Source organism: Neolamprologus multifasciatus, chromosome 23 (genome assembly GCF_963576455.1).
Source record: "Neolamprologus multifasciatus chromosome 23, fNeoMul1.2, whole genome shotgun sequence".
NCBI lineage: Eukaryota > Metazoa > Chordata > Actinopteri > Cichliformes > Cichlidae > Neolamprologus > Neolamprologus multifasciatus.
This window is the reverse complement of record NC_140460.1, coordinates 13,255,535-13,281,710: the sequence shown is the minus strand read 5'-3', so window position 1 is coordinate 13,281,710 and position 26,176 is coordinate 13,255,535. Positions and strand designations below refer to the sequence as shown.

Below are 26,176 nucleotides of genomic sequence, written 5' to 3'. Positions count from 1 at the left end.
GCAATGAGGCCCAGTGTCATATAAAGAAGGATCATTTTGAATCATGCAAAGCTGTTGTAAAATCCTAAAGCTTGAAATGTTTCAATGGAATAAAAAACCTGAAACATGAGCGTTTCTGCTGAAATCCTTTATTTAATTTTGCTGACAAATCGAGGTGATGTACAATACAAACCTCAAACTTAAATCTTTTTTTTGATCACCTGACCAATTTATTCCCACAGAAGGCTTTGAAGAAGAAAAAAAGTAGGGGGGACATGAATTTTCTTGAAGCTTTTTTGGGGGCTGTTTCATGAAGAACTCTGGATTTATTCAAGATCCCTGCAGCCAAATAAAAGCCTGGTGCAATGACAGACCTCAAAGCCACCAATAGGAATCCAACTGATGGTGAAAGCGGGACTTATGGCTTCAAATAGACGTCTGTTCCAACATTAATACTGAACTTTAGAGATTTTGCTCCAAGTGTCACTTTTAAAGGACAAACGCAGCCTTCGCCGTGCTATCAGCCTCTTAACTTTAGGGAAACCTGTTAAAAGAAATTCAAATAAAAGTGAGCATCCCTCCCCACCCCCACCCCTCGGGAATAAAAAGCTGCAGAGACCTATACGCAGCGCCAGGCTGGCAATCGCTCCAGGCTGCTTCATGTCGGGAATCTGATTACATGAGAATTTGCTTTATGAGTGCAGAGAACTTAAGTGCTACGGCGTGGCCTTCTTAGTTGGTGTTGTTGGAGGAGCTGGGCCACGGCTCAGAGCTGCGCCTGCTCACGGTGGGGCCCCACATGCTCCAGGGGTTGAAGGTCCGACTCATCTCGGTGGAAGCCACCACGGCTGGCGGTGGCGATGGGGCGGAGCTGCTGACGAGATCCGTCAGAGGTGTCGAGGTGGTGGTTGGAGGGAAAGGGTTTAAGGCTGGCTCTGCACTCGTTGACCAAATGGAGCTGCCGAAGGGTGTGGTCGTAGACCATGGGTTGCGGCCGTTTCCCAGGAGTGACTAAGGGGAAAAAATTTTAATAAAATCATGAACAGGAAGTCGGAGTATCTGCGAACTGTATCATGTCACAGAAAAGATCTCACTGTGGTTGAGGCGGGCGTAGAGCTGGGGGTACTGGTCCAGGAGTGCAGGGGATCAGTGGGGCTCGGTATGTCCCAGATGGAGGAGGGGACGGCGGTAGTGAACTCTGGCCAGCTCTGCTGAGGCTCAGATGGCTTTTGGAGACTCATTCCACTGAACACTAAAAACAACAGACACCACACACATTTTAGCTGGAAGGCTGTGAACAATCTGAACACGATGCTCTGCGTCCGTCTGCTTACCTCCCGTCAGGTTGAAGTGGTTGTTGGAGCCAAAAGCGGAGAAAGAGTTGGCCGACTGGTAGTTTGGACTGCTGGTCGTGTCGATTGGACTCCACAGTCCAGAACTTTAAGATAAAAAGGAACGCTCAGTTAATAGAGCTGGCCCTGGGACACCGATCCAGAGTACTGCACATTACTGTCAGGCCACGATCGCAAGAGAGTGGAAATTTGTGCAGCAGTGTGCTGATCTCCAAACAAGGACACAGCCACTTCCTTTCAATCCAATCCAAACATTTGTGGAGAGAACTCTGACGAGTTTCAGGACAGAACCGAAGCCTTGGCACCTGTTCACAGCTTTGAGCCATTCACCTGTGCCAATAGCATCATAATATCTGCTCTGTCATTCCAAATAAATGAACACTCCTGTGGCAGAGCAGAATATCACCTCATGCTTATTTCAACACTAATTTCAGCTCAATTTGCAGTAAACTGCCTCTAAAATTAGATATTTGTGCTGGTGCACACTTTCCTTCCTGTTACCTGTCTGAGCTGTCGCTTTCAAAGGATCTCATGTGCTCCAGACTCTTGCCTTGGCTGTCAGTTTTACCTGCACCAGAGCCACCTGAGGGAGGCAGAAAACATCCCGTAAACAAAGCACAGTGGGAAAAATGTTCTCACTAACATAAAGGATTGATTCAACGCTCCATATTCACCTGGGCTTTTGTCATAACCTTTAGTTACAGCGTCAGCAAAGGTGAGGTTCCCGTTTTTGCCCGGCTGCGGGAGGGCTGCAGGCAGTTTATTTCCTGGGGCTTTCTTCTGGTTTATCTCACTGTGAATATACAGCACGTTACCAAAACAGCATGTGTTCAGTACTCTCTTGTTAGAATTGCAGCATGCTTTATTCTGACAAATCAAGATAAAACATGTCCTGTCTATGGCCTTGGCGCCTCTCACTGTTAACAAGAGTCCTAAACGACTAACTGTCCTACATGTGAATCACCTGTTGCTGCTGACCACACTGCTGTAGGTTCCTCGAGACAGTAAGCTGGGGGAGGTGGGTGGAGGGGAGCAGGTCCCAGCTGTGGCCGATCGCTTCAGGAAAGGATCTGCATTTATCGTCTGCAGGGAGATCTGCTGAAGACTGTCAGCTGCTGCAAAAGGAGACGGGAGTAAAGCAGCTCGTTAGACTCGTCGAAAACCGGTCTGAACGCGAGCTGACGCCACCGATTGGGTCTGGACTTACGGATGCTGTTTTTGGAAAGAGGGACGTCCCACTCGGGTGAAGCGCACTCCTTCTCTCCTTCAGAGCTGCTGCTGTGTCCCAGCTCTGACGCTTTGGGGAAAAAGGAAGGCCGCCCGTCCTCCAGCTTTCCGTCTACTGTGGAAAAACACGCCAAAACCACCAAGGTCATTCTGTGGAAAGTGCCTCTTAGCTGCCTGCTGGCCTTAGTGGATCTGACTCTAGGAATCGGCTGATTTTTTTTCAGCATGTTACATGACACCATGCAAAGTTTTACCTTTATAATATGACTGAACTTTGGCACTGCTTATTCGTGTTATTTTTACTTCCTCGTAATTTCGAAGACAGCCACATGAAATCTATGTTTGTATAAAGGTATAAAGGAGACGTTTAATATCCTGTAAGTTGTTTTGAGCAGCCACCCAGCCCACATGAAAATATGACCCTGCAGTGAATTTTCAGAAACAGATGCAGGGTACTAATGCTTTCTGATTCTGCTCCTCTACATCACAGACATTGAACTGCTGCTTTTTATTCAAAATATGAGCCCATCATAGTGACGCTCAAAGAAAAAAAAACCCCCATAAAGAACAAAAACATGATTATATCTTGGCTTTAGACCATTAGATAGACAGATAATCAGGTGCTACACCCACTAAAAGTTAAAGGACTGAGCCGTCTTTAAATGTGTTTTTCAGCTCTGGAAATTTCAGGTGAATATCTGCTGTATTTATGAAGCCTCAAAAATGGCAGTAAAAACAAGGAGAAACCCCTTATGTACTCCAAAGGCCTGTAATACTGAAAATATTCACAGTATGAAGGTCAAATTCTGGATGGCATAATTAAATAAAGTTATTGTATACAAAACTTACATCTAGGTTTCTGTAGAGGTCTCGTCTTTGTGATGCTGGTGAGAGGATGGAGAGATTTGGGGGGGAAGTTCTTCCGCTGCTTGGTCTCCAGCGGTGTTACGTAGGGCAGCTCGAGAGAACTGAGAACACAAACGATTTGTTCAGGAAGAGAACAAAGTGGAAGCAGTGGCTTTTAGTTTAACTTGTAGGTGACTGTGTGGAGTCACACTGAGCATTTCTATGTGCCACTGATGTTTTTGGTTAGATATCAGACGCAAATAGAACATTAAGAAAAGCCTTCTGTGGAAAACGTGAGGTCATAAATGAGTCCACTGTGTTATTTTAGTCACTTGAGGATGAAAAGAAAGGACTCAAACCTGGATTTTTCTGCTTGGTTCTCCTTCTTTGTGATTACTTGTTTCTTCGTTTTGGGTTTTATCAGAAAATTTGATGTTTCTTCTTTTGCCATTTCCGGGGTTATTGTCCTTCCTTTCTTTTTTACTGGTTCCTGGAAAAAGTGATGCATATTTTTAGCAAACAACAAACAGAGACCATGAGCTGGCGTGTACTTTTTAACATTTTTTACCTCTTTAATGTTTGTCTCCACATCTGGATTGGAGGTCTCTGTAGTCGTGGAGGAGCTGTCGTCGTTGTCGGCGAGATCTTTGAGCTCGTCTCCCTGAGTCTTTACTGTTGACTTTTTCTCCTTCTCTTCCTTCTTTCTCTGGGCTTTTGCTTTAGCGCGCAGCTTCCCTTTGGATTCCAACACTGCAAACGATATCAGCACACACTGTAAAACGCTGTGAACGACCACAGAGAATTTCTCCTCTCATTAAAAGTTGTGTCTGTACCTTTGCTTGGTATGGACTGAGAACTCTGCTCCTGAAGAGTTTCGGGACTGAGCGGCTCTGGACGGTCGAGGTCGTTGTCCATGGCTCCAATGAGGTTGGCGAACTCGTCGTCGGGGCAGATGCCTCTGTGAGGCAGCGACGGGCCGCCTAAGCTTGGATTCTGGAGGTCAGGCTGTTTGGTGCTGCGACCTTTGCGGTTGGTTACCTGGCAGGGAGCTGGAGGGCCTTCGTTGCCAGAGGCTGAACTTCCTTTGGTGAGCTGGGAGGAAGGAGGTTGCATAGGTGGGCGGGTGAAGCTGATCCTGGACCTGTTACCCTGGCCGTCGGAGTCCGGTGAGGGACGGCTGCTGTTCTGTCGGCCTCCCCGAGCTGACCCGTTGGTGGATGCGTATAAACCTCTGGAGTTTTGTGGTGGGTCGCTATAGATGAGTGTTCACAAAGAAGTCTGTCAGTAACTCTGTACATGCACATTTATAGTTTTAACATTTAAACTGTCTCTGGGCGGTGATAAAGAGCGTCTAACACGGCGGTTCAAATCTGTGAAGCCCCTGCTCGCTGCAGGCAGAAGCACTTCATCCTCTGAGTGACGCACTGAGCACTAAGTGAGCATTAACAGGAACAACGGTGACAGAAGCTTAACTTTCAGGGGAAAAAAGCTTTTCAAAATCTTATTTTGAGGCAAAATCATCAAACCTTCTCGGAGGTTAGACTGCCGAGTCTATAGATTATTTAAAATAATTTCTTGAAATAAATGATCAAATAGGCTCCCAGAACACTTTAAAGATGGCTGCTGAGTGAGAAGATTTGCATGTAGAACTATTTAATCTCGATTTGAATTCTCGGCTGTACTGAGAACAAGCACGAGATAAAAAAAAAGTTGATCCGCAACCATAAAGTTTTGCTTTGTGCTCCATCTCAGTGTGCCTCCGATTAAAATTCAAATCGACTGAATGGCCGGTGATAACGGCCAATAAGCTGTTTCAGTGCCAGATATGGTAAAAACTGCAGGAAGCGGTTAGCCACAGGCAAACGGCCATCAGCAATCTTCTTGGTGTGTCAGAGGCAATTAATCCAGTTAAAAAACAGCTAAAATCTTCAAACGTTTGGACATTTTAATGACTGAAGCCTGAAGTTTAAGGAGTGCCTGATTATAAGGGCCAGATCTGGACTGCAGGTCTAAATTTTGGATGAATGAAAAATTACATTACAGAGAAATGATACTCATTGGAGTAACTACTCAGTGCACGTAGAGTTGTGGGATTAACATGAATTTATTAATCTGTGAATTCTATAAGTAATCTTCACGCTCCCGGGGAAGAACAGCTGGAGGTGATGGACGGTCGGTTTTCAGGTTTGGTGAGATCCGAACTGTGATGATGTGAACAGCATCCTAATAAATGACTTCAACATGCTGAAAAGGACTGAAAAGCTGGCTACGGACGCTTGGACGGGCTTAACGTGTCCAGGTGAGAGTCACGCAGGTAAGTGTGCACCAGCTCTTTTTGTGGTTAGGTGGCTAGGAACCAAACAAAATTCAGTTTGGTGTGAAAATGACACTAATAATAATAATAATATTACACTCACCCTCACATTCAGATGTTTAGAGGTTGGACACTGATCCTGTTTTATCTTTAAAAATTGTTCTAAGTTCTGCACACAAACATTTGAAAGGCTAATTTTTAATGTGTGTTTGCTGCACCACTTTTACGTCCTCTTTCTCATCTCAAAAATCAGTTCTCTTTACCAATATGTGCTCGCACCTTTGAACACACCCGCTTGTGCCACGTGATCGGGCTTTGCCCAGGTTGTCACTGAGCATTTACACTTACTTTGAATCAGTGTGAATTTGCACAATGTCCCTGAGATTGAAGGGTCTCCCAGTCTCCAAGGTGGAGTTGGATTCCACAGACACGCGCCTCTTGAAGGGCTCCCATATGCTCTGAGCCTCCAGGTAGGCCGTGGTGATCACTATCAGAAACATGGAACTGTAACACAAACAAACAGCACACATGAACCGTTTGTCAGATTGAGATCAAGCTTTCTGCTAACTTGGTTTAAACTGTATTCCAAAGCCGTTGCTATACAAGCATAATTGAGGCTTATAAACAATCCCATGCAAACATGTGACCTATCTGCAGAACTAGATTAAGTATCCTACCATTAAACCTGAGTGCAGGGTTACAGCGTGAGCGTGACAAGGCTGCTGCTATAACAACACTTTTTGTTTCAGTGTTTTAAACAAACAGCGGGCTCATTAATAAAAGTGCAGCTCTGTCTCCAGGTAAGAGCACCTGCTAGCCTTGAACACCACCCTGTTCCCTGTGGGTGTGTGAAGGTGGAGCTGCATGAATAGCTGAGAGCAGAAATGCGTGCACACAGATCCTCTCTGCTCTTTCCTCATCCTCATCTGTCTTTAGTGAGCATACAGTCTCTGCTGTTACTTTTCTGGCAAGCAAATAAAGTTTTATGTAAATCTAATCCTGCTTTAAAATAAAAAGAGCAATCCCAATGATAAAGAAAGAAGAGCATTGGTTATGAGCAGGAGAAGAGGTATTAATATTAAAAGTTACATTAAGGGTAACATAATCTTATTACCTAACTGCAGAAATTCAGGTTAAAACCCTGAAGTCAACTCTACAGCTACTCAGTTTTTTGTAATGAATTGATTGTCACATGGAACCGTGTTCTGCATGTTTTGCTTGTGTTGTGCGGCGACACCCACCTCATAACGATAGACACAATAATGTAGAGCTGGAGCTCCCAGGTGGGCCTGGGCAGGGTCTCTGCACATGTGGCTAACATGTGATAGGGCAACGAGGCATTGAGGACAAACACAAATTCTGAGCCGCCGCACGACACCAGCTTCAGCTCCCGGATCACTCGAGAGGAAGTGAAATCGGGTGTAAACCTGACAATAAAGGAGAGAGAACACTGAGCAGCCTGTCCTGCGATCCACGTGAAACCTGCTCGTGGGAGGAAATACCTGGAAGGTATCGTTATGATTTATGAGCTAATGAGTTATTTATATACACAAAGATATGTACAGTATAAAGACGAAGGGTGTGTCTGGTTTCAATGTTTCTTTGCCTTTAATAAACATCTGAGAGGCTTTTGTCTGAACGTACACGCCTCAGAGGATCCAGACAAATTTCTCTCTGTGTCTAAATCTTTAAAAACATCCATTGTTCAAATGAATAAATTTATAAATCCAAATTTATTACACAATAAAATGCACACCAACGACCCTATAGGAGAGATTTCAAAGTGCTTCTGAAGCAAACTTTTAATGAAACCCCCCCCCCCCAAAAAACCCAACAGGGTTGACCAATCTAGCTTCAACTGTAAACATTATCAAAAACAAAAGTTTGAAAGCTGATCTATGAAGCAGCTTTAAAGAGAGGGCGACCACAAAGAGCTAGAAATTAGCAGAATAGATCAGCTTTAGCATAAAGTAAGCCTCAAATACGAGTGAAAAAGCTTTATAAACTGTCATTCCCTAATAAGTTTAATAAGTCATTGTCATAGTGTCCTATATTCCCACTCTTCAGTCTCACAGCTATGTGGGTTTGAGCACTCTTTTCAAACACCTGTCAGGGCAGGGCAAAGAAAGGGTAAATTTCTGCCTCAGGGCTTCTGCAGCCATAAATCCTTCTCCAATCACAGCATGGCTCTCCTGACCACACCGCTGGGCCAGATTCTGACACCTCTTTGTTACGTTTTATTTTACAAATTTAGGGAAGCAACGTTTCAGTATCAGTGGCGGTGTTTTTGTAGCATTACTGGAAAAAGTTGAATTAATGCAGGTGTTTCCATTATTGATTCCCCTGCCTGACAAAAGCACTTTTAACTACTCCCCAGTGAAGCTAACTTTCTTCAGACTGGCTAACACCAACAAAGAGAACATTTAAACAGCACTTAAATGAGCTTCTGCGCCTCAGATGGCCGTATTAGGGATGGCTCGTGTGTCGAAGGGGGAAACGCACACGCACACACACACAAAGGAAAACCACTGATGATGGAGGTATGTGTGTAGCAGTGAGTCCTTACAGTATGACGAGGTCTTTCGAAGCATTTGGCTTGAGTGCAAATTCTTGACAGTTGAGAACTTTGAATCCGAATCCTTCGCAGGCTTGTCCATTGATTTCTGCCGATTTGATGGTGATCGGGAGCAAACCTGTGTTCTCCACTCTGAACGTCCTTTTCAGAGTGAAGTTTGGCTCTTTCACTTTTGTTTCTGAAACAAAAAACAGGGACAATCAAAAGATTCAACTTAATGTTTCAAAAGAGGAAAAAATAGATAGAACATACTGAAACACACACACACGCAGTAAATGTACTGGAATAAATCCTGTTAACAGCAGGGCTTACTGCGTGTTTGGATATTTTCATTTAGGAAGTTTAATTAAAACATAATGTTGTCTTTTTCTCTGTGATATTTTACATGCCTAATCTGTTTTATTTCATTGCATTTATTGAGCTTTACTTTGCACATCTATGAGTTCTCATGGATGGGGCTGCCTTTGAAATTGAACACTGGCAGATTTACTGATCTTTAGAAAAATAGACCAGCAGGCCAATTACTAACATAATGAGTACATATGCCTGCCAACAGACAGTTGAACTTAAGATGAACCTCTACAACGCTGCAACACGACTAGCTCACATTGATTGGGTGACACCGCTCTCTTGCATCGTTTATAAACTCACTCTCTGTGCAGTCTTTCAACAGAGCCTCAGTCATTTTAAACCTCAGCGAGCTGCCTTGTCCTGGAAGCTTCCCTCCGACCTTCAGGCTCTCTGTCGTGCCTCGTCCGTGAAGTATGATCGTGTCGATCACCGTCAGGTTGTTTCTAAACAGATGCCCCAGTAAAGTGATTCATTTCAATGGAGGAGTGCATTTTTGTTTTAGATTCTAACATTAAAATGTGGTATTACCTGACTATGAGGAGGGAGGAGACGCTGTGGTTTCCAATGGGAGTAAATCTTATGTTGAAAGACTTGACTTCTCCAGGCAGCAGGAGGAGGTTGTACACAAAGGGCCTGGTTGAGCCTTCTACAAAGCCTGTACTGCTCCTCATTAGCGATGTCTGTCACACACACACAGAGACTGTTAGAGACAAACAGCTTCCACATGCTGTCAGATCCACGGACAAGAGGACAGTGATTAGCAGCACAATAAGCAGCCGATTCTCCAATTTCCTGAAAAGCCACCAAATCAACAATGGACTTACTTGATTTCTGTGAACTTGGAACTCGAAGGTGTTTGTGTTTATATTGATGTTGGATAAGTTTCCTAAAGGAAACCTGAAAAAGAAAAGTAGTAAAGAAGACTGTCAGTGTAAGCTGAGGGAAAAAAGAATAAGCAGGAGTTTTGTTGTGACTTCTTACCTGTCGGCCAGTTTTCCAGAAAACACAGAGGGGTTTGGTAAAAGCGCCAAGGGGAGTACTTGGACATAAACAGGGACATCTGCAGGGTTCTGCAAAATCACCTCCTCATCCTGCGGAGAAACGATGTCATGCCTGAGTTTGAAACATGTTTAAAACACACAAAACCTGTGTGCCGTGTGCTAATGGGAGAGTACTCACAGAGGAGCTGTTGGTGTTGGTCAGGGGGAACGTGATTCTCTGTGAAGAGTTGACCAGCGAAGGCCACGTCAGGTGTGCGGTTATTTTAGCCTGCACGTTTTTCTGGAGATCTGTGTTAACTTCAAAGACAGCTTCGATCCTTTGGTGAGAAAACAAGTTACATGTTTACTTTATTTTATCCTGGAAAGAACTTTTATTTCATAGTGCGCTTTGAATGCACAACATGCTTACTTGTGCACAGAGCGCTCCTTGAGCTCTTTCCATCGTCTGAGGAGCTTCTGGTGAAGATCGACATCGGCGTCCCAGATATCCTCCTGTAATGCCAGCCCATGAGGTTTAGCCTCAGCTGTGGAAGGAAAAAAAGAAATAAATAAATTAACCACTGAATTCTCAACCATGGGCTCAGACTAGATTTATATTTTAGGGATGGGACTCGACCATAAACCCATATCTCTCGAGGATTAGGGATGCCACGTGCTGATGATTATGTGAGATTTAAAAATGAAACATCGGTATTATCTGTCTGCTATGCATGTATAATAATATCAGAAATAATACTTCAGTTGTTCTTTTTATATATTTCTGAGCCGACTTTACTGCTGTTGTTTACAGACACCTCACGTCTCCTTTCCTTGCTCTCAGTCTCAGTGTGTGCACCTCCTCACATACAGAGTGGAGAGATCAAATAATATTAATGAAGCTGCGATGAAAGAGTCCAAATAAACTAAATAACGAGAGATTGAAGCTGCTGCGGCGGAAAAAATCATCGTCTGACCAAAACTTGCAGTCGTGAAAAAAAAAAAAAATGACTGCAAACAAAGAATAGCTTCTTCATGCTGTGTTAGTACTCCTGCAGCTAACTTTTATTAAACACAGAACAATGAAATCAACTGAATTGATAGTATCAGACTCAATATTCAATCCAGAGTAAATCCAAATTTACTCTGAATCCTCCAGTTCTCACTTAGCGATGTTAGGGAAGGAAAAAAAAGTCACTTCAAAGTGAGTAGATGTTGCTCCAGATGGAATTCACACAAAAGGGCTGCAACGAGTTTGTAAAACTGTATTAAACAACAGTTCTATGGCTACTGGTACTGCTCCATCTCTCTTTAAGCAGATAGTTGTTCAAGCCCTGCTGAAGAACCACCTGGACCCCATCTTACCCAAAAAACTACCAGCCTGTCTTCCACACTTCCATTTCTTTTAAAAGTCTGGGAAAAAGTCATTAACAGAATCCACTGATAAAAGTTTGCAATGATCTGCTCGGGCTCTGGGGACTGTGCCATCCTCATCCTCCTTGGCTTCACTGCTGCATTTAACAGCACTGACCACAACGCGTGCACATCAGTGCTGGTATCTGCACTACGCTGGTTCATCCTATACCTGAATAATAGATCCTTCTCTATGTTTACTGTAAACTATTCTTCTTCACCAGCAGCACTGTGCTGGTGTAGGGTTCTATCTTCGGTCCCATCCTGTTCTCTCTATACATACTTCCTCTGGATCAAATCATCAGTAAACATCAAAATTTGAGACACTAAAAGGATCCCACCTCCTCACAGAGACATAAGTCCGGTCTAAAGGGTTTGTTGTTAAAAACACAGACATGCATACAAACACTGTTTGTTTAATAACAACTAAAACTTACATTTAAGCACAAATGGCAGGCCCACATAACAGTGATCACCACACTGCAAGCCGGCGTCAAAATAAATGTTTGCCACCTGTAAAACAAGTAATAAAAATATGTTTGTGTCTCAAAAGAAAGTGTGACCCACTTTTTGTGTTGTTGAGGACTGGGAGGATTTTTGTACCTTAGACTTCCGTCTGGGCTCCAGCTCGTCTTTGCTGTTGCGGAGACGTTTGTAATAAAATCGGATGTCTTCTGTCAGGGAGCGGATCTGCTGCAGTCTCACTTTCTGTGTGAAGGAGCTCTGTATGCTAAAGCTTTGGTGAACTACCTTCCCCTAAAGAAAAAGACATGTAACTTAATCCAACACCTCAGGCATTAAACAGGAAGCTGGCTTCTTTTTTTTCTTTATTCTTTTTAACTTAAACACTCTTATCTTCTGCATGCTGCCAGCACATGACGGCTGTGAATTCAGTTGTGAAATCAATTTTGTGTTACTTACCGGAAATGAAGGTGGCAAAATGATGTGTTTGGGAGAGCTGTTTAATGTGCCCACTGCGACGACAGCTTTCACCGGGATGGTTAATATCTAAGGCCAAAAACAACACCAGGTTATGCTTTTATGTTGAAGAAACTGCCAGAAAACTACACACCAGCCAGCCTACCTCATAATCTGTGGTGAGGTGTACAGCCCCGTCATACGTGCCCTCCAGAGCTTTGGCCACTAGTGTCACTCTGAATGCTGCGTAATATCCGGATGCTAATATAACCTGTGAAAACAAAAGGGTTTTCTGTCTCTCAGCACTTTGTGAACAAGCTACAGTTTCTCTAAAGTCCGTCCCCTCTTGTTTTGTTTTCTTTGCACACATCATCAAATTGCTTGGAATAACAATGTTTTATCTCCGATCTTGACACTGTGGTTGAAGAGCTTCCACATCCGAGACAGCAAAGCACACAGGCAGTAAATTTCTTTCACAGGTTTCAGAGCCTTCCATTCAAAAAGGAAATAAATACTGAAATGGGTCTCTAAAAGCCAAAAACAATCAAGAACATAGTTTCAATTTGGATTTAAGATGATTAAAATGTTTAAAACCAAACAACCAAATGACAGAAAAGATTATCTGAGTAAGAAGACCTCTTAGATTCAAAATGAGATGCTGCTTAGAAGGAAAAAGCTTGAAATCAAAGAACAAACAAAACTTAATTCTTTGATTTTTTTTTATATTAATGACAAATTGTGACATGCATACTACTTGAACAACATGATGCATGTCACAGTTTTTTTTATTATTTTATTTTATTTTCATACTTTCCAAACTCTTTTCCCCCTTGAGAGGTTTCTTTTTTTTATCATTTTGTTTCATTTTCTGATTTGTTTAGCTGTACGACACTGTGGTCCACGGAGCTTTTCGATAAATTGACTTGAGGGCATCTCTGAGTGCTTCAAACGGTAGCTAGAATGGCTTTCAGGGCCTACTTTACAAGCTCAGCTGGTCTGACAGCCTCAGTAATATGAGAAGATGCTTCTTCATTAATCAGCAGGCCAAGTGGTGTATTAGCTACCAGCAACACTGAGGAAAATATGCTGCTACATGAAGTTCGTCTCAGCCGTTTCCTACAATAATTAAGTCTCTTTTTTGTTTTTGTCCAGTGTTATTATCTTTATGCTTTTTAAGATTAGAGAAACAGTTCATTACACCATTTATTCCTCGGCTAGTAATGTCTTATCTATTTAGGAACTACAGATTTCTAGACTTTTTTATGATACTTTTGTGGTTCTGCCAACTTCTGCTCAGCGTCTCTCATTTCTACTTTTAAACAACGTCCTGTTTCTTGTGATCTCTGAAGTACTCACAGTAGTGTGAATTACTAAAAACAACATTAACTCAGCCAGGCAGCAGCCTGATCTGTGTTACAAACCTCATTCCAGATAAAATCGGTACAAAGAGAGAAACCTCTCAAATTAAAGCTCAAATCTTAGATCAACAGTTTCAGCCAACTGCAGCAGTTTAACGCCTGTGACACAGGAACAGAAACAAGCGGCAGTGCGCTGTGTGTTTGATCTGTTTCCTGATAACTCTCTGGAGAAAACCTGAAATAGAGCATTTTGGGTAAACTTTCAAGTTTCACATCACCCTGTGGACGAGGTGGGACCTCAAATTACTTGCTAAAAATACAAAAATCGTTTGTACTTGAGGTTTTATAATGCAAAGAGGTGAAATTCTGCATTTTGCATTCATTAAATATACTAAGGTTAATGTATGAAAGTGAGTCAGCCGTTTGTGAGGATGGGGGCACTGACTGGAGGACACCAGGCCCAGCTAAGCTGCATCTTCTTTAAGCCTCCATAGTGCATTTATGGTCAGCATTGAAAAACAGAACCGGGAGCTTCAGATTAATAAAATACTTTTGCTTATGTTAATTATTAGAGCCAAAAAAGTCAAAATTGTAAACTGCGCAAAACAGTTATTTGTTATTTATTAACCTTTTCATGTGAGATTCATGCTTTTTCTCAAAAAACATGAACATAAATATTTATAAACTGTCACAATTTTTCAGTTTAAATTTTCACAATTAAATACAGAAGTGGTGACCTTGTTCACGTGTCTCACGAGAAACTCCCGTCCTCACAAACTACAACAACAAAAGCTGAAGTGAAACTCATGTCGTAGGATTTCACTGGACTGATTGCATCAGACTGAAGCTTGCTCTGCTCACTCTAGCTTCCTGTGGGGATTAGCGTGATGGTGTTCGGGCTGTGGAGGTCTCACCGTTTTATGATGAGAGGCTGAGGTGTTCTGCAGCTCTTCCAGGTGACCCTGGGCCACCGTTGTGTTTCCTTTTTCGGTCTTCAGCAGCTCCATGGAGAGACTGTCTCCTGTGACCAACCAGGACTTAATCTCCAGCTGGAGGACAGAAAAGAACAAAGTGGCGCTTTTTCACTTTTGCCAAGCAGCATGTGTTTACTTTACTTGGTTTACACTGTGGAAACACTAACAGCCTAACCCTAACCAGCATCCGTTCATCTACAGTGGAATTTTTAACCAACAAACCACAACCAGGTTTATCTGAAGATAAGGACACGACAGCTAACTCAGTTTTACTCAGCACTTTGCAATCTTATGAAATTGAGCACGTCCATGGGGGAAAAACGACACATAAAGGTCTGAAACTTTCATCCCGAGATGCTGAACTATGACAATTTACAATCGATCACTCCAATATCAACTTGTACGGCTTCTCACCTCTATGGGGTTACTGTTGACCACTACAAATATGATGCTGCTGGTGTCTGTTGCACTGCGGACACCAAAGTCCAGCAGGTTCTCCTTCAGACTGGGAGGCAGAACCAGAGGCTGTAAAAATAGGCCGTAAAAACAGCATGTTACACACTCTAAAGTAGATTTAAGTACCAGATTCAACAGCGATGTATTATGAAGCTATGATGCAGTCTGGCATTAGTGAACCAAACCACTGAGAGGCAAGAGCATCTATAACTAGCACAGGAGCTTTCAGTGGATATTATTTTATTGTTTAAGGGTAAACAATTGTATTTACAATGATAGACCGAGTTCGCCCGTCTGCACCCACTTCACGTTCACTGCGTACCTCCAAGAAGCCGGTGTAAGCCCGAACAGGCAGGTGAAACTTTGATGCGTTTGTGATGAGCAGGATGTTGCTGTCTATGTGGATTGATGGTCGAACTGGTCGGAAGAGGAGGGAGAAGATGTAACGCGACTCGTGTGGGGGGATGAGGATGGGCGTGCTGAAGTTCTGCACCTAAAACAGAAAGAAAAACATAAATAAATGAAAGCGATGTCAGCGCGATGCTGGAAGATCAGACGTCACAGTCGGGTTGACCTTGGATGGGTCGTTCCAGAGAAATCAGTGAGTATCTCCAACCCGAGACCTGACAAGCAGGTGATTGTTTTACTACAATAAACAATGATAAATTCCATGAGAGCATATGCACAATGCACTTTGAGAGGCTGTAACGTGGAAAATATTCATATTACGAGGGTAACATTTTGCATGTCTATTCAAATTATTTTACCCAAAAATATTCAGTTGAACATTTCTCAGCTTTGACTGTTTTATGTTTCTTTGTTTAATGTATTTCTGCTCACATTAAACATTGTTTTGGCCTCTTCGGGGAGGGACACGTTGTGTATCCGGATTGCGAAGCTGAAGGCATTTGTGAGGAAGATGGGTCTGTCCACCGGGTCCACGGGGCTGTCCCTGATGTGAAACAATGTGGCTGTGTGGTCAAAGCCCAGGTAGCTGCCACAAGAGGAAACACACACACAGCAGTGAAGCTTCAAATGAACTCTTACAGCAACATTTTCATTTCTCTCCTTGTTCATCCTCAGAAAAACTTACCCATCTAAAACCTCTGCTTGGTATGGGATTTCAAGCTTGGAATAACTCTTCTCTTTTGCTTTAACTGTTATTTTTCCAGATAACTGATATGGTCTTCTGGCTTTTGAGGCTACAGGAAAAAAAAAAGATTCAGAGAGCAGATAAGACACTGCAAAACACATCCAAGGACATGCAGGAGGAAGTTGCACAATAGAAAGGAAGGAAATGGAAGGAACTTCTAAAAACTAAGTCAAAGGAGAACAACTGAAGCTTTTGATTATTTATACAGATGTGTATCTTGAAGGTGACGTTATGTTACTTAACATAAATTTATAAAGAAAGCTGCCAAAGAAGCATCATGTTCATGAGTTTCCTGAGGAAGAAGAAACAGCTGATTCAGCTGAACTCTTATGAATGACCACCTCACAGGTCAGTGTTAGAGACGGCGAGAAGTTCAGCTTCCTGTGACCTGCCAAGTAAGAGAACTGAAGTAAAACTCAACTTACCATCAAAACTAATACTTGCGACTTTGGTATATCTGTTCTCTCCAGCTTTGAGTGTAACTGCTTTGAAGTCTATTGTGACGGCTTCATTTGACGGTGTTGTACGTACACTCTGAAAAGCAGCATGAATACAGTCATGGATTCTTAGTGGCCTTGAGATAATTGTTGTGTTCATGCTTTATTTTGCTTTGGATACGCACTGTAATGGGAACATCTTTTGTCCCTGAATTTAAAAGGTGTAGATTCAGCAGCTTTGGACGATCTGCAACACGAGGAAGTAGGAGGCAGAGATCAGAGGGAGGAGTCGGGGGATAGTTTGAAAAAGAAAAATACTGAAAGATGTCGTTTCTTTAGGGAAAGCAAACCTTGTGATCTGAGTGTACCAAAGTCGAGCATCTCTGTGGAGGAGTATATACCAGGGGCTGCAAACAATGAGTGAAACACGAGTGTTAGAAGGGAATAATGATTAAAAAGAACTGTTGCACAAAGGTTTAGCAGCACACCTGATGTAACCTCCACCTCTACGGGGAGGATGATGAACTGGTCCTCATTGGGAGCATTGGTTTTGATTCTGATGAAAGCCGTGTGGTTGTCCACATCTCTGGACGAGAAGCTGGCTCTCATCACCCCTTTTGTCTCAAATGGGGGAATCTCCTGGAGGAGGGGAGGGTTGGTCAGTGTCAGTGGGACCACCTACTGTCCTTTAAAAACCTCACTTTGCTCTCATTCCCATTTTACTCTAATCTGTATGATTCATGGGTCAAAATAATCCTTTCGCTACTCTCGCTTTAAGACAACTTCTGCCTGATTGGCTTGAACAGCAGGTGGGTGGGGTTTCCCACATCACTAACAGCATACAATGACCTCATTATTGGAAACACCGGCCACGTTTAATGTGAACAAGCACAACAGGTCCATAGCTTTAAAATCAAAAGGAGGACTCACCCATAATTTTATAGTGCCTCCTTGTTGGCCTGTGGGAAGCTCTAGATGCAAATCCCCACCACTGGAGTACATCTCAACCACCTGAAGCAAAGACAAGAAGCAGACCAAATCAATCATCAAATAAAATGTGCAAATAAAATAAACAAAGGGTACAATGTGTCCGTATTACCTGCAGTGGTTCACTGTACGGGTTGTGGATGTTTATAAGAGGTGAGAAGCTGCTGTTTACTGGGACTCGGGCCCCAATGAAGGGTCGCAGTCTGTAGGGGTTTGGTATACCAACCCCGAAAACCTTCAGTTTCAAAGACAGATACGCAACATTAATCACATGTTTCACACAAAAAAAAATGAGAGAGAGAGAAAAGAAGGTGTGCCACTTCATTTGTACCTGGTATGTAAACACTCCATGATGTGATGTATTAATAAATAATGTATTTTCTACATTCCCAACTACTCGAGCAAGAAATACCACATCAAATGATGTGTTCCCTCCTGGTGGTATTATCTGTTGAGAAAAAAAAAAAGACATTAATAAAGAGACACCAAAGAACCCTGAATACGAATCTGTAAAAGAATTACCCCCCCTCGTTACATTTGGCTAATTGATGATGATTCTGTACACTCAGTTTTTATGCCCTAGCACAGGGGTGTCGAATTCCAGGCCTTGAGGGCCGGTGTCCTGCAGGTTTTAGAGCACGCCTGAATCAAACGATTCGTTCCTTACCAGGCCTCTGGAGAACTTCAAGACATGTTGAGGAGGTCATTTAGCCATTTAAATCAGCTGTGTTGGATCAAGGACACATCTAAAACCTGCAGGACATCGGCCCTCGAGGCCTGCAGTTCAACACCTGTGCCATAAGCCTGCAGAGGTATGTAGGTGTAGGTGAATACAGCCTGATAACTGGTTAGTGGACCATCCTTAAAGACCCCCCCCGACCACGCACAGGTCAGGACAGAAGAGAAAATACTTCCTATGAATATGGCCATGGATCTGTGTCTACTATTTTCTAAATTATCAGATGCAGGCATTTATTTCACTTATAAAAAATAATATTTTTAGAGACTGAAAGTCGAACGAACACCAGCTTATTACAGATCTGTCACATCTACCAGAGTTCGTGGATTTGAACATATTTCAGCACTTTGTGTGTCATGTTTGTATTCATCTGTTCATCATGTGGCCCTTCACTTCAGTAGCTAAGCCACTCTGACCCTGAAGGATAACGTCACCAACTCCAGCTCTAAAAAGAGAACCCAAACAGATCCCATGAGGTTATTCACATGCACTGACCAACAAACTTCTAACCTCACAGATATCAACGCCCACTTCCACAACACCTGATCGAAAAAAGGTCCAGTGCTATGAAAACATCACAGCTCCATGGTAACTTTAGCATTTTGGTGGTGACGGTTTTTCAGTGGGCGATTGCTCAGGGGGATTTCTGAGGTGGATTCCATCCTGCTGCATTTATAACAACATGAGTAATCCACAACATGAGCTCCCTTTAAAAAAAGAGGAATAAATTATCTATGTTTGTATACTAAAATCATTCTCAAATATACTCGTATAGACTTCAGCCAAAGCAGAATCTCCTGCTGTTGGAGGTCAAATGTTAAAAAAGGGGTGTTAGATGATATGTAATAGGTTAAATAATAAAAGCCCAATCAGAGATTAATCCAAAACGTGCACTTTAAAATGTGCATTATTCGTTTATTATGTGATCAAGTTTTTAACTCTGAACCTTCATCAAACGGGAATTAAGCAGACTTAACAATTTAAAGCTTTTTGTGCACAACAATCTCTGAACATTGTGCAAAAGGGAAGAAGCTGACTGTGTAGTAGCATATGGCCATGGAGGGATACCAGATGAACAGGTATTCAGATTAGGACATTACCCAGTTTGTCTTTTCAGTCTACAAACCTTTTTCTGGTTTCTGTGTGTGTAAAAAAATAAGCTAATATATCACTAACCTAATGTTAGTAGGATGTGAGTATGAAAAACAAAACAAAAACCACATGTCAGGGGCAACAAACCCTGTACCTATTTGAGTCCAAAATCCAAAGGTATCCATTCACGTGCAACGAAAAACAGTTGATTGCCTGACTAACAATTCAACTCTTTCCTCAAAACAAATAAATAATAATATGATGTTCTGTTCATTTTTTTTTTTTTTAAAAACTGTAACTTCCTCTTTGCCGCATTCAAAGAGACATTACTAGGAAAACAAAAGTGAGGGTGATGAAATAAAAGATTTTGAAAAAATGTACTCTACAATATATTCAAGTGATAAAGGCATGGGTAGAAAATATTACCGCATACTTTAAAGCAGAGACTCATGAGGTTGGGACCTGCTGGCAATCTCTTGTTAGTACAACTATAACTAAGATTCAAAGCACATGTTGTTCTACAGCATGTGATCAGAGGAGGGATCCCCAAACATATCTGCTACAGCAGCACATACAGGCTAACTGCATACAAGCTCATGTGAGGTTTGTAATGGTACAGTTGTCCTCCTAAGCTGTCAGATTTCACGTTTAATAGCACAGTTCCCAGCAAGTTCTAACAGAAGAGTTTGCCTTTATCTCAAAAACGTAAAGACTCGTTGATCTCAGTTCACATGTCGTTTCTTGAGGGAAACATAAAGCATAAAGTTTACGCTGCACTATTCTGGTTTGTATATTTGTCGCCCTCTCATCAGACCTGCTCGTCTCCGACCTGCTGATGTGCGCTGCATTATTAAAAGAAAGTGAGCTGTGTCTTCGGTTTTTGCATAATCTTTCACTCCCATCGGCACATTTCTGCGGTTGCAAGCTCACACAAACTTGCTCCGTTTAGTAAATATGTTCAAAATGCGACACTTTTCCTACAGAAAAAAACAAAACAAAAAACCCAAACTTGTTCCTGATTAATGGACACCACAAGAAAGCTACAAATATGAATGAGCTAGAACCTCTCACTTCTGATTTTTTAAAATGAGTGGCATCAATGAGTTCAAATCCATTTTAGACACAACTTTAACCGATCAGAGCAATGACATGTGTGACCTAGAGCTGAACGGGAAACGGCAAAGAAGGCCGTGATTGTTGAAGAACTGCCACGTTGCATAAACAGTTATGACTGGCCTGCATGAATAAGGGTGAGTGGAAAAGTCTGGCTGAATGGGAGGGGATGGAATGCACTGAAATGTGAGCTCTCATATTTGTGTGGTTACCTAATTCTGCCTAATTCTCTGATGGTTAATAAAAAAAAAAAAAGAAATCTCCCTGGAGGAGTGAACCTGTCTGGCCTAGAATCAGTAAGCCTATTCAAACAAGCCTTAACGTCGCCTTAAAATCTGCACTGGCTTCAGTCCCACAGAGCGACTCGGTGTTTCTCAAGTTGTACTTCCATTTAAATGCAGCTATTAAAAGGACTTTGATCTTCCTGCTGACTGCTCAAACATACTTTTGTACTCTACGGAAATATTTCCTCAGGTTATGATGCAAGATGATAACAAAAAAAAATAAAAAATAGCAAGCACATTTATCTCAGCAAGGCCTCACTCCATGACAGATAGGAATCCTAAGAATGTGTGCATTCACCAATTCAAAGAATTGCGAGCAAAAAGACCTGACTCAGATCCCCCTGCTGCACACCTGTATAGGCTGTTGTCACCACAAACACCTTGTTCTAGAAGATGATTCACTGGCAACACCTTGACAGCGTCTCAGCCTCTAAGACACAAACTGCCTATTGTGAAGCCACAGAACAGGTTTCTCATATAAAGGGAGGACTCTAATGCAGCACAGAAAAGCATTCAAAAAGCACGTACACATGATGCACACACCTTCTTATTCATGGGCTATTCTTTCTTTTTTTTACTATTTTCTAAACACCTAAATACATCAAAACTACCAAATGACAAAAGCAGATTTAAAAAAAAAAAAAAAAAAAAAAAGAAGTGTAAACAAGTCAAAAGTGTCCCGTTTGCCTCAATGACATCTCTGAAAGGTTAAAGCTCCAGCAGCACGTGCCCAACACATCTAGACTTGTAGTCATAATAAAACATTACACACACATTTTAAACAGGACAGGTATGGAGCAGGAAAAATATAAAACAACCAAAAATATGTAAACACACAGAAAGATATGAGTTTTAAATTTTCTACTTATAAAAAAAAATTGTATTGTAGCATTGTAGATTGTAGATTGTAAATTGTAGCATTATTTTTATTTATTAAATTAAATGTAATTTTTTTTTTACTCAATTAAAACAAATTATTTACATTTCAAAGAAACGTTTGAATTTTTTTTTTGTTTTTTTTCTTTGTTTTTTTCCAACTCTATACCAATCTTATTTTAAATGTTTGGAAAATGTTTGATGACGAGTCAGACGAAGTCACCAGCCAACCCACTCAAATAACAACTTATGCTCTCTGCACTTTGAAGCCAGTAAAGGCATGGAAGACACTTCTGCATTGTTTCTACATCTTTGCACCAGCAATCAGTGCAATTCAAGTACTCCAGTAAAGACCATCCCTGCTCTGAAGCTTTGATTACAACAACCACATGTTGTGGGGACAGACATGGACAACTGGAGACCCAAAGGCCAAGTAGTCATTCTTGTTTCTGTATGAAGTCCACCATCATGGGGCGCCCCAGGGTGCATGCATAGTTGTTGCGCTGTAATGTAAATTCTCGGCAGAATCCACAGTCACAAAGCTAGGCAGTCACATGTAGGTCCACGTGGACCCTCACGCTCACTAATGACAAATAACGTCACTTATACCCAAGCAGACCTGAGCATAGTCGAAGATGTGTGAAGTATAATAAGACATGTTGGGCAAACGGTCCCAGACCTTAAGATTCAGATGCTGGGATGAAACTAGCTCATAGGCCGCCTGGTAAAGGAACACCGAAAATTCCCACTGCTGGAGAGATTAAATAAATTCATTAGACTTCCCTCCCCGAGAAATAACCAAATCACAGCCCCTCATATTAAAGGCCACATCCACATTTCTTCAAGCAGCATCAACTGTTGGGACGAGACTCCGAACTAAACTCTATGACCAGATCCTGCATACAAACAATCTGTGAGGAAAAAGCTTTCTGCTGCTGGAGGTTTTCAGATTTCTGATCATGTTGGAGCAGGCTTTGGTGTGCATACAGGGAAACACAGTCCACGCAGAGTTGTTTGTGTCTGCTATCATAAAGGGGAAATCACAAAAACATGTATAAAAGCCTGCCTTCAGCTTAAGCCCTGCAGTGAAGAAAAAGTCATAAGGGACAAAGAACCTAATAGAGGAGTTTAAAACAACAAAAACACAACTTTGCCACTGCAGACACTGTTTGTGCTTTTCTTTAATTTCTTGATCTTTGGCATTTTCTTTTTTTGTGTGATTCTTGTTATTTGCAGCAACCCCATGGCTTCCCTTCTTGTGGGTAGCCTCTGCATTGATCAAAATCCCATAATCGTTTTCTCTGAGCAGATGAAAATTCCCAAAAACAACTTTGTTTTCCCAGCAGGCTCTGTGAGGGCACCGTGATCATTTTTCCACACTTTACTAAACTATGTCTGAGCGCATGATCAAATCCAAGACTATCTTTACAAATAGTTCATAAATATCACCATCATGATCTTCAGCCTCATCTTGATCTTCTCCCATATTTTCCCCGCAGGATGATTTCCCTCCCCCATTTTTTTCCTAGTTGCAATAGAACAACATTTACAGGCTAAATGAAAGCAGATATTCATGTTTCATGAAGTGGTGATCATTCAAAGTTTTATTTAAAAAGTTCCTGCAAATGTTTAACAAGAAAATCCTTGAGACTTTAATTTGGTTAACATTTGTTTTCATTTTAGGTTTGAAGGATATTTTGGTACCCTGAAAACATGACATGTTCTTGTCTTTTGTATGAAATACATTTTACTGATGATTGAATTTCAACTGGATTTTTCCACTCAGTGTGTGAACAAAGTCACTGCATCTGGTTTGGTATGAGTCAGAACAGCGTGAACGCAACTCTAAAGGACTGAGCTCATAACACAACAGATATTTTGCTTTGCTTACATAATTTGATGTGTCAATAAATAGGTTTGATGGCTTTAATTTTGATTCTACAATTTAAAAAAAAGAGACAAAAATAAACACATTAAAAACTCCTCACTGCTTCCGTATGTTGCAGAGCATCACATTACCAGTGACAACCAATCAGTAAAGACACTTCATGAGAGTCACAGGTCTATCCCTCTCTCCTGTGTGTTTACTGTGCACTACCATTCATCCATGCAGTCTGACTCGTGTGTATGAAGACACAAAAAATGATAATACTGATAAACACAAAGTCAGTAAACTGAATTCATTTTCAAGATTAAAAGCGATCAACTTGCTTACACACAGCAATAACACACACACACACACAAACGCACAAAATAAATGTGGTTTCAAAGGTTTTAAAGTGACAGCTACTTACCCTATTCTGGAAGAAGGATGCGTGAAAATGTGCTGTTGTTGCTGATATTGATATCAAAACTAATTTCTTCAGAGCTAGGGTTATGTAAATAAACTTTTTCCATTTTTGGCATTCCAACGGGCCTGGAAAGAAGAAGAGAAGGCTTGGTTAGAGTATATAACAATATATGTAAAGTGGAGCCATAACTCACATCTCCAGCTTTCCATTTTTATATTCTCAGACTGTATTACAATAGCTTTGCATGATTCACAGCTCAAATTAATAGTTTTTGCATTATCCTGGGCTTCGTGCCTCTGTGCCTCTGTGTAAACATATTGCCCCGGTTTAGACTGTCCTACGTTAACAGATACTTCAGAGATTTTTGTACATTAACCTACAGGTGTAACTTTCCTGTGGGGACAGGATTTGACATTCAAAAGAGTGACTATCTCTGCATTGTTAAACCCAACACCCCAAGCTCATCATAAACTCTTTGATTTCCTGCCTCAGAGTGAACCTGTGATTTCTGTTATATCAGTATGCTATGAAAATCAGCTCGCAGATACTCGGAACTCTGCGTGTTTATGATTCTCGTTACTGAGTGAAATAAAATTGAGGGAAGTTAGTTTTTAAATTCTGCTAAAAATATTTTGTCCTGCTGGTTTGAATCTGAAATAATCCCCTGAATGCTCTTTGACACAAAAAATGTATTAAATACATTTTAAAAAGTCATCATTCTAAAGTCGAGCCACCATCATCACAACCACGGTGACACGATTTTTATGCCCTTAAAACAATCACAGCTGATAAGCGAATTGTTTACTAAGAAAGTAGGACAGGCGAACATGGGCCGCGACAGCCGGGTGTCTGAGTGCAAGTGACCCCCGCTCCACCGAGCGCTCCTGAACCTGCACCCTGGTCATGTAAAACGTAGCCACGCTGGGTGGGTGTGCCTGACTGGAATGTGACATATTAAGTCCTGCGTAGGTGAAGCTTGGGTCTGTAAGAGCTAAAGCATATGTGGTTTGTAAAATGAATTCCACAGATTGCTCAAATATTTTCTTAGAATTTATTGTGGACATGCAGGTGCACTCTGAGTGGAAGTGCACTGCAGAACGAGAGCTGTATGAGTACGGCTAATACTGGTTAATATTATGATCAGTTATTTAACATGTTTACTCTCAGACCCACAGAAACAAAGAAGAAACCGGTCTTTATCTTTCGAACGATTGAATGGGGTCAGCTCTATATTTCCATGTATGGTTATAGTTTTTTGGGGGGGTTTGTTTACCATGAATTTGTCAACTTCTCCTACAACCTTTGATATGCATGTTTAATTATACTTGAGCTTTTTTGATTGTATGTTTCTCTATAGACTACACTGGGATGTTTTGCAGTGAATCGTGACATTTCCTGTGGCAGATGTCTTGATTTCAGGAGTTGAAAAAGTACGTTTCTGTATAAAATATGACTGAGCGATGAAATAGTTTGGTTACCTGAGCGAGAATTAAGTGAATTTCCTTGAACTACGATCATATTTCAACTCCGTAAATATGTAAATGTGGCATTAATCAAAACTTTCACAGCCTTGTGGTGACTAACATTTTAGTGAAGGATGTGGTAAAAAGCAAAAAAAGACTTTGGCACGATACTGGTTTTATCTTTTAAAAATTGCCGTAAAGCAAATTGAAGTCTGATCCAATATTCACTCAAGTGCAAGTTCAAACAGGACCAAACAAACAATGTGAGAATCAAAGCGTAAATCACACCACTCCAAAGAGAAAGAGGGACTCACTGTTCATGAAAATCCAACATTGGAGGTTCAAATCGTATAGGTCGACAGTTCCCACGGTGTGTGGACGTGCTGCGAGAGACAGGAAGGTGTGACAGCAGCAGAAAAATCAAAATAGGAAAAACAGCCTCCATGTTGGTGTGCATTTCAAACAACTGAGAGGTCAAAAACATGAGTGCACGGTCAGTCTTCGAACTTTTTTTGTGAGTGCGTTAACCAGCAGTGTGACCACTCCCATTGGTAGAGCATGATTTCCATATGTAAAGTCTCCATGAAAATCTAAAGATTCACAGGAAAGGCAAAAAAACAACAACAAAAAACCCCACCTCTCTCTTTGTGTCACCCTTGGTCTGTATCACTCCCCTTACAATAACAACTAGTTTTGAGAATCGGGTAAAACTGACCCCGTCGCGCAGCTCGCCAAACCTGTTTGACAGCAGGTGTATCTTAACAAGAGAGAGGGCTGTCCCTAAATACAGGCAACTCGTCTTTTTGGCCTTTATGCAAATCGCATGAAAAGAAAAATTCATCAGCAATGCAGACGTGGCACTCAGCGGAGCCTCGGGTAAAATATGTAATGTCACCGCCTTTACAAACACCACAGCATACAAGTGAAAATGTTTCATTGTTATTTTTCAAGAATCTCTCACAGGTAACTGCTCTAACACTACCTGGCAACTTACAGGAGAT

At 41.6% G+C, this 26,176-nt stretch overlaps 1 protein-coding gene across 1 annotated transcript in view; it reads right to left on the bottom strand.

Annotated features, from left to right (window-relative positions):
* Positions 1 to 112: 112 nt before the first annotated feature.
* Positions 113 to 26,176, bottom strand: part of tmem131 (transmembrane protein 131) — a 34,358-nt gene continuing 8,294 nt past the window's right edge. Inside the window, 39 exon segments of the mRNA XM_085150153.1 lie at positions 113 to 990; positions 1,074 to 1,231; positions 1,314 to 1,417; positions 1,833 to 1,914; positions 2,006 to 2,124; positions 2,296 to 2,446; positions 2,539 to 2,673; positions 3,408 to 3,526; positions 3,764 to 3,894; positions 3,973 to 4,154; positions 4,238 to 4,656; positions 6,067 to 6,222; positions 6,960 to 7,145; positions 8,285 to 8,471; positions 8,945 to 9,087; positions 9,173 to 9,324; positions 9,469 to 9,541; positions 9,626 to 9,735; positions 9,824 to 9,962; positions 10,055 to 10,169; positions 11,472 to 11,547; positions 11,638 to 11,790; positions 11,956 to 12,042; positions 12,119 to 12,223; positions 14,225 to 14,359; positions 14,699 to 14,809; positions 15,063 to 15,233; positions 15,581 to 15,734; positions 15,834 to 15,942; positions 16,319 to 16,427; positions 16,516 to 16,577; positions 16,681 to 16,737; positions 16,819 to 16,969; positions 17,261 to 17,341; positions 17,430 to 17,552; positions 17,649 to 17,765; positions 23,716 to 23,772; positions 23,774 to 23,837; positions 25,490 to 25,558. Coding sequence (XP_085006279.1) covers positions 712 to 990; positions 1,074 to 1,231; positions 1,314 to 1,417; positions 1,833 to 1,914; positions 2,006 to 2,124; positions 2,296 to 2,446; positions 2,539 to 2,673; positions 3,408 to 3,526; positions 3,764 to 3,894; positions 3,973 to 4,154; positions 4,238 to 4,656; positions 6,067 to 6,222; positions 6,960 to 7,145; positions 8,285 to 8,471; positions 8,945 to 9,087; positions 9,173 to 9,324; positions 9,469 to 9,541; positions 9,626 to 9,735; positions 9,824 to 9,962; positions 10,055 to 10,169; positions 11,472 to 11,547; positions 11,638 to 11,790; positions 11,956 to 12,042; positions 12,119 to 12,223; positions 14,225 to 14,359; positions 14,699 to 14,809; positions 15,063 to 15,233; positions 15,581 to 15,734; positions 15,834 to 15,942; positions 16,319 to 16,427; positions 16,516 to 16,577; positions 16,681 to 16,737; positions 16,819 to 16,969; positions 17,261 to 17,341; positions 17,430 to 17,552; positions 17,649 to 17,765; positions 23,716 to 23,772; positions 23,774 to 23,837; positions 25,490 to 25,558 — 5,131 coding nt within the window. The 3' untranslated portion in view covers positions 113 to 711.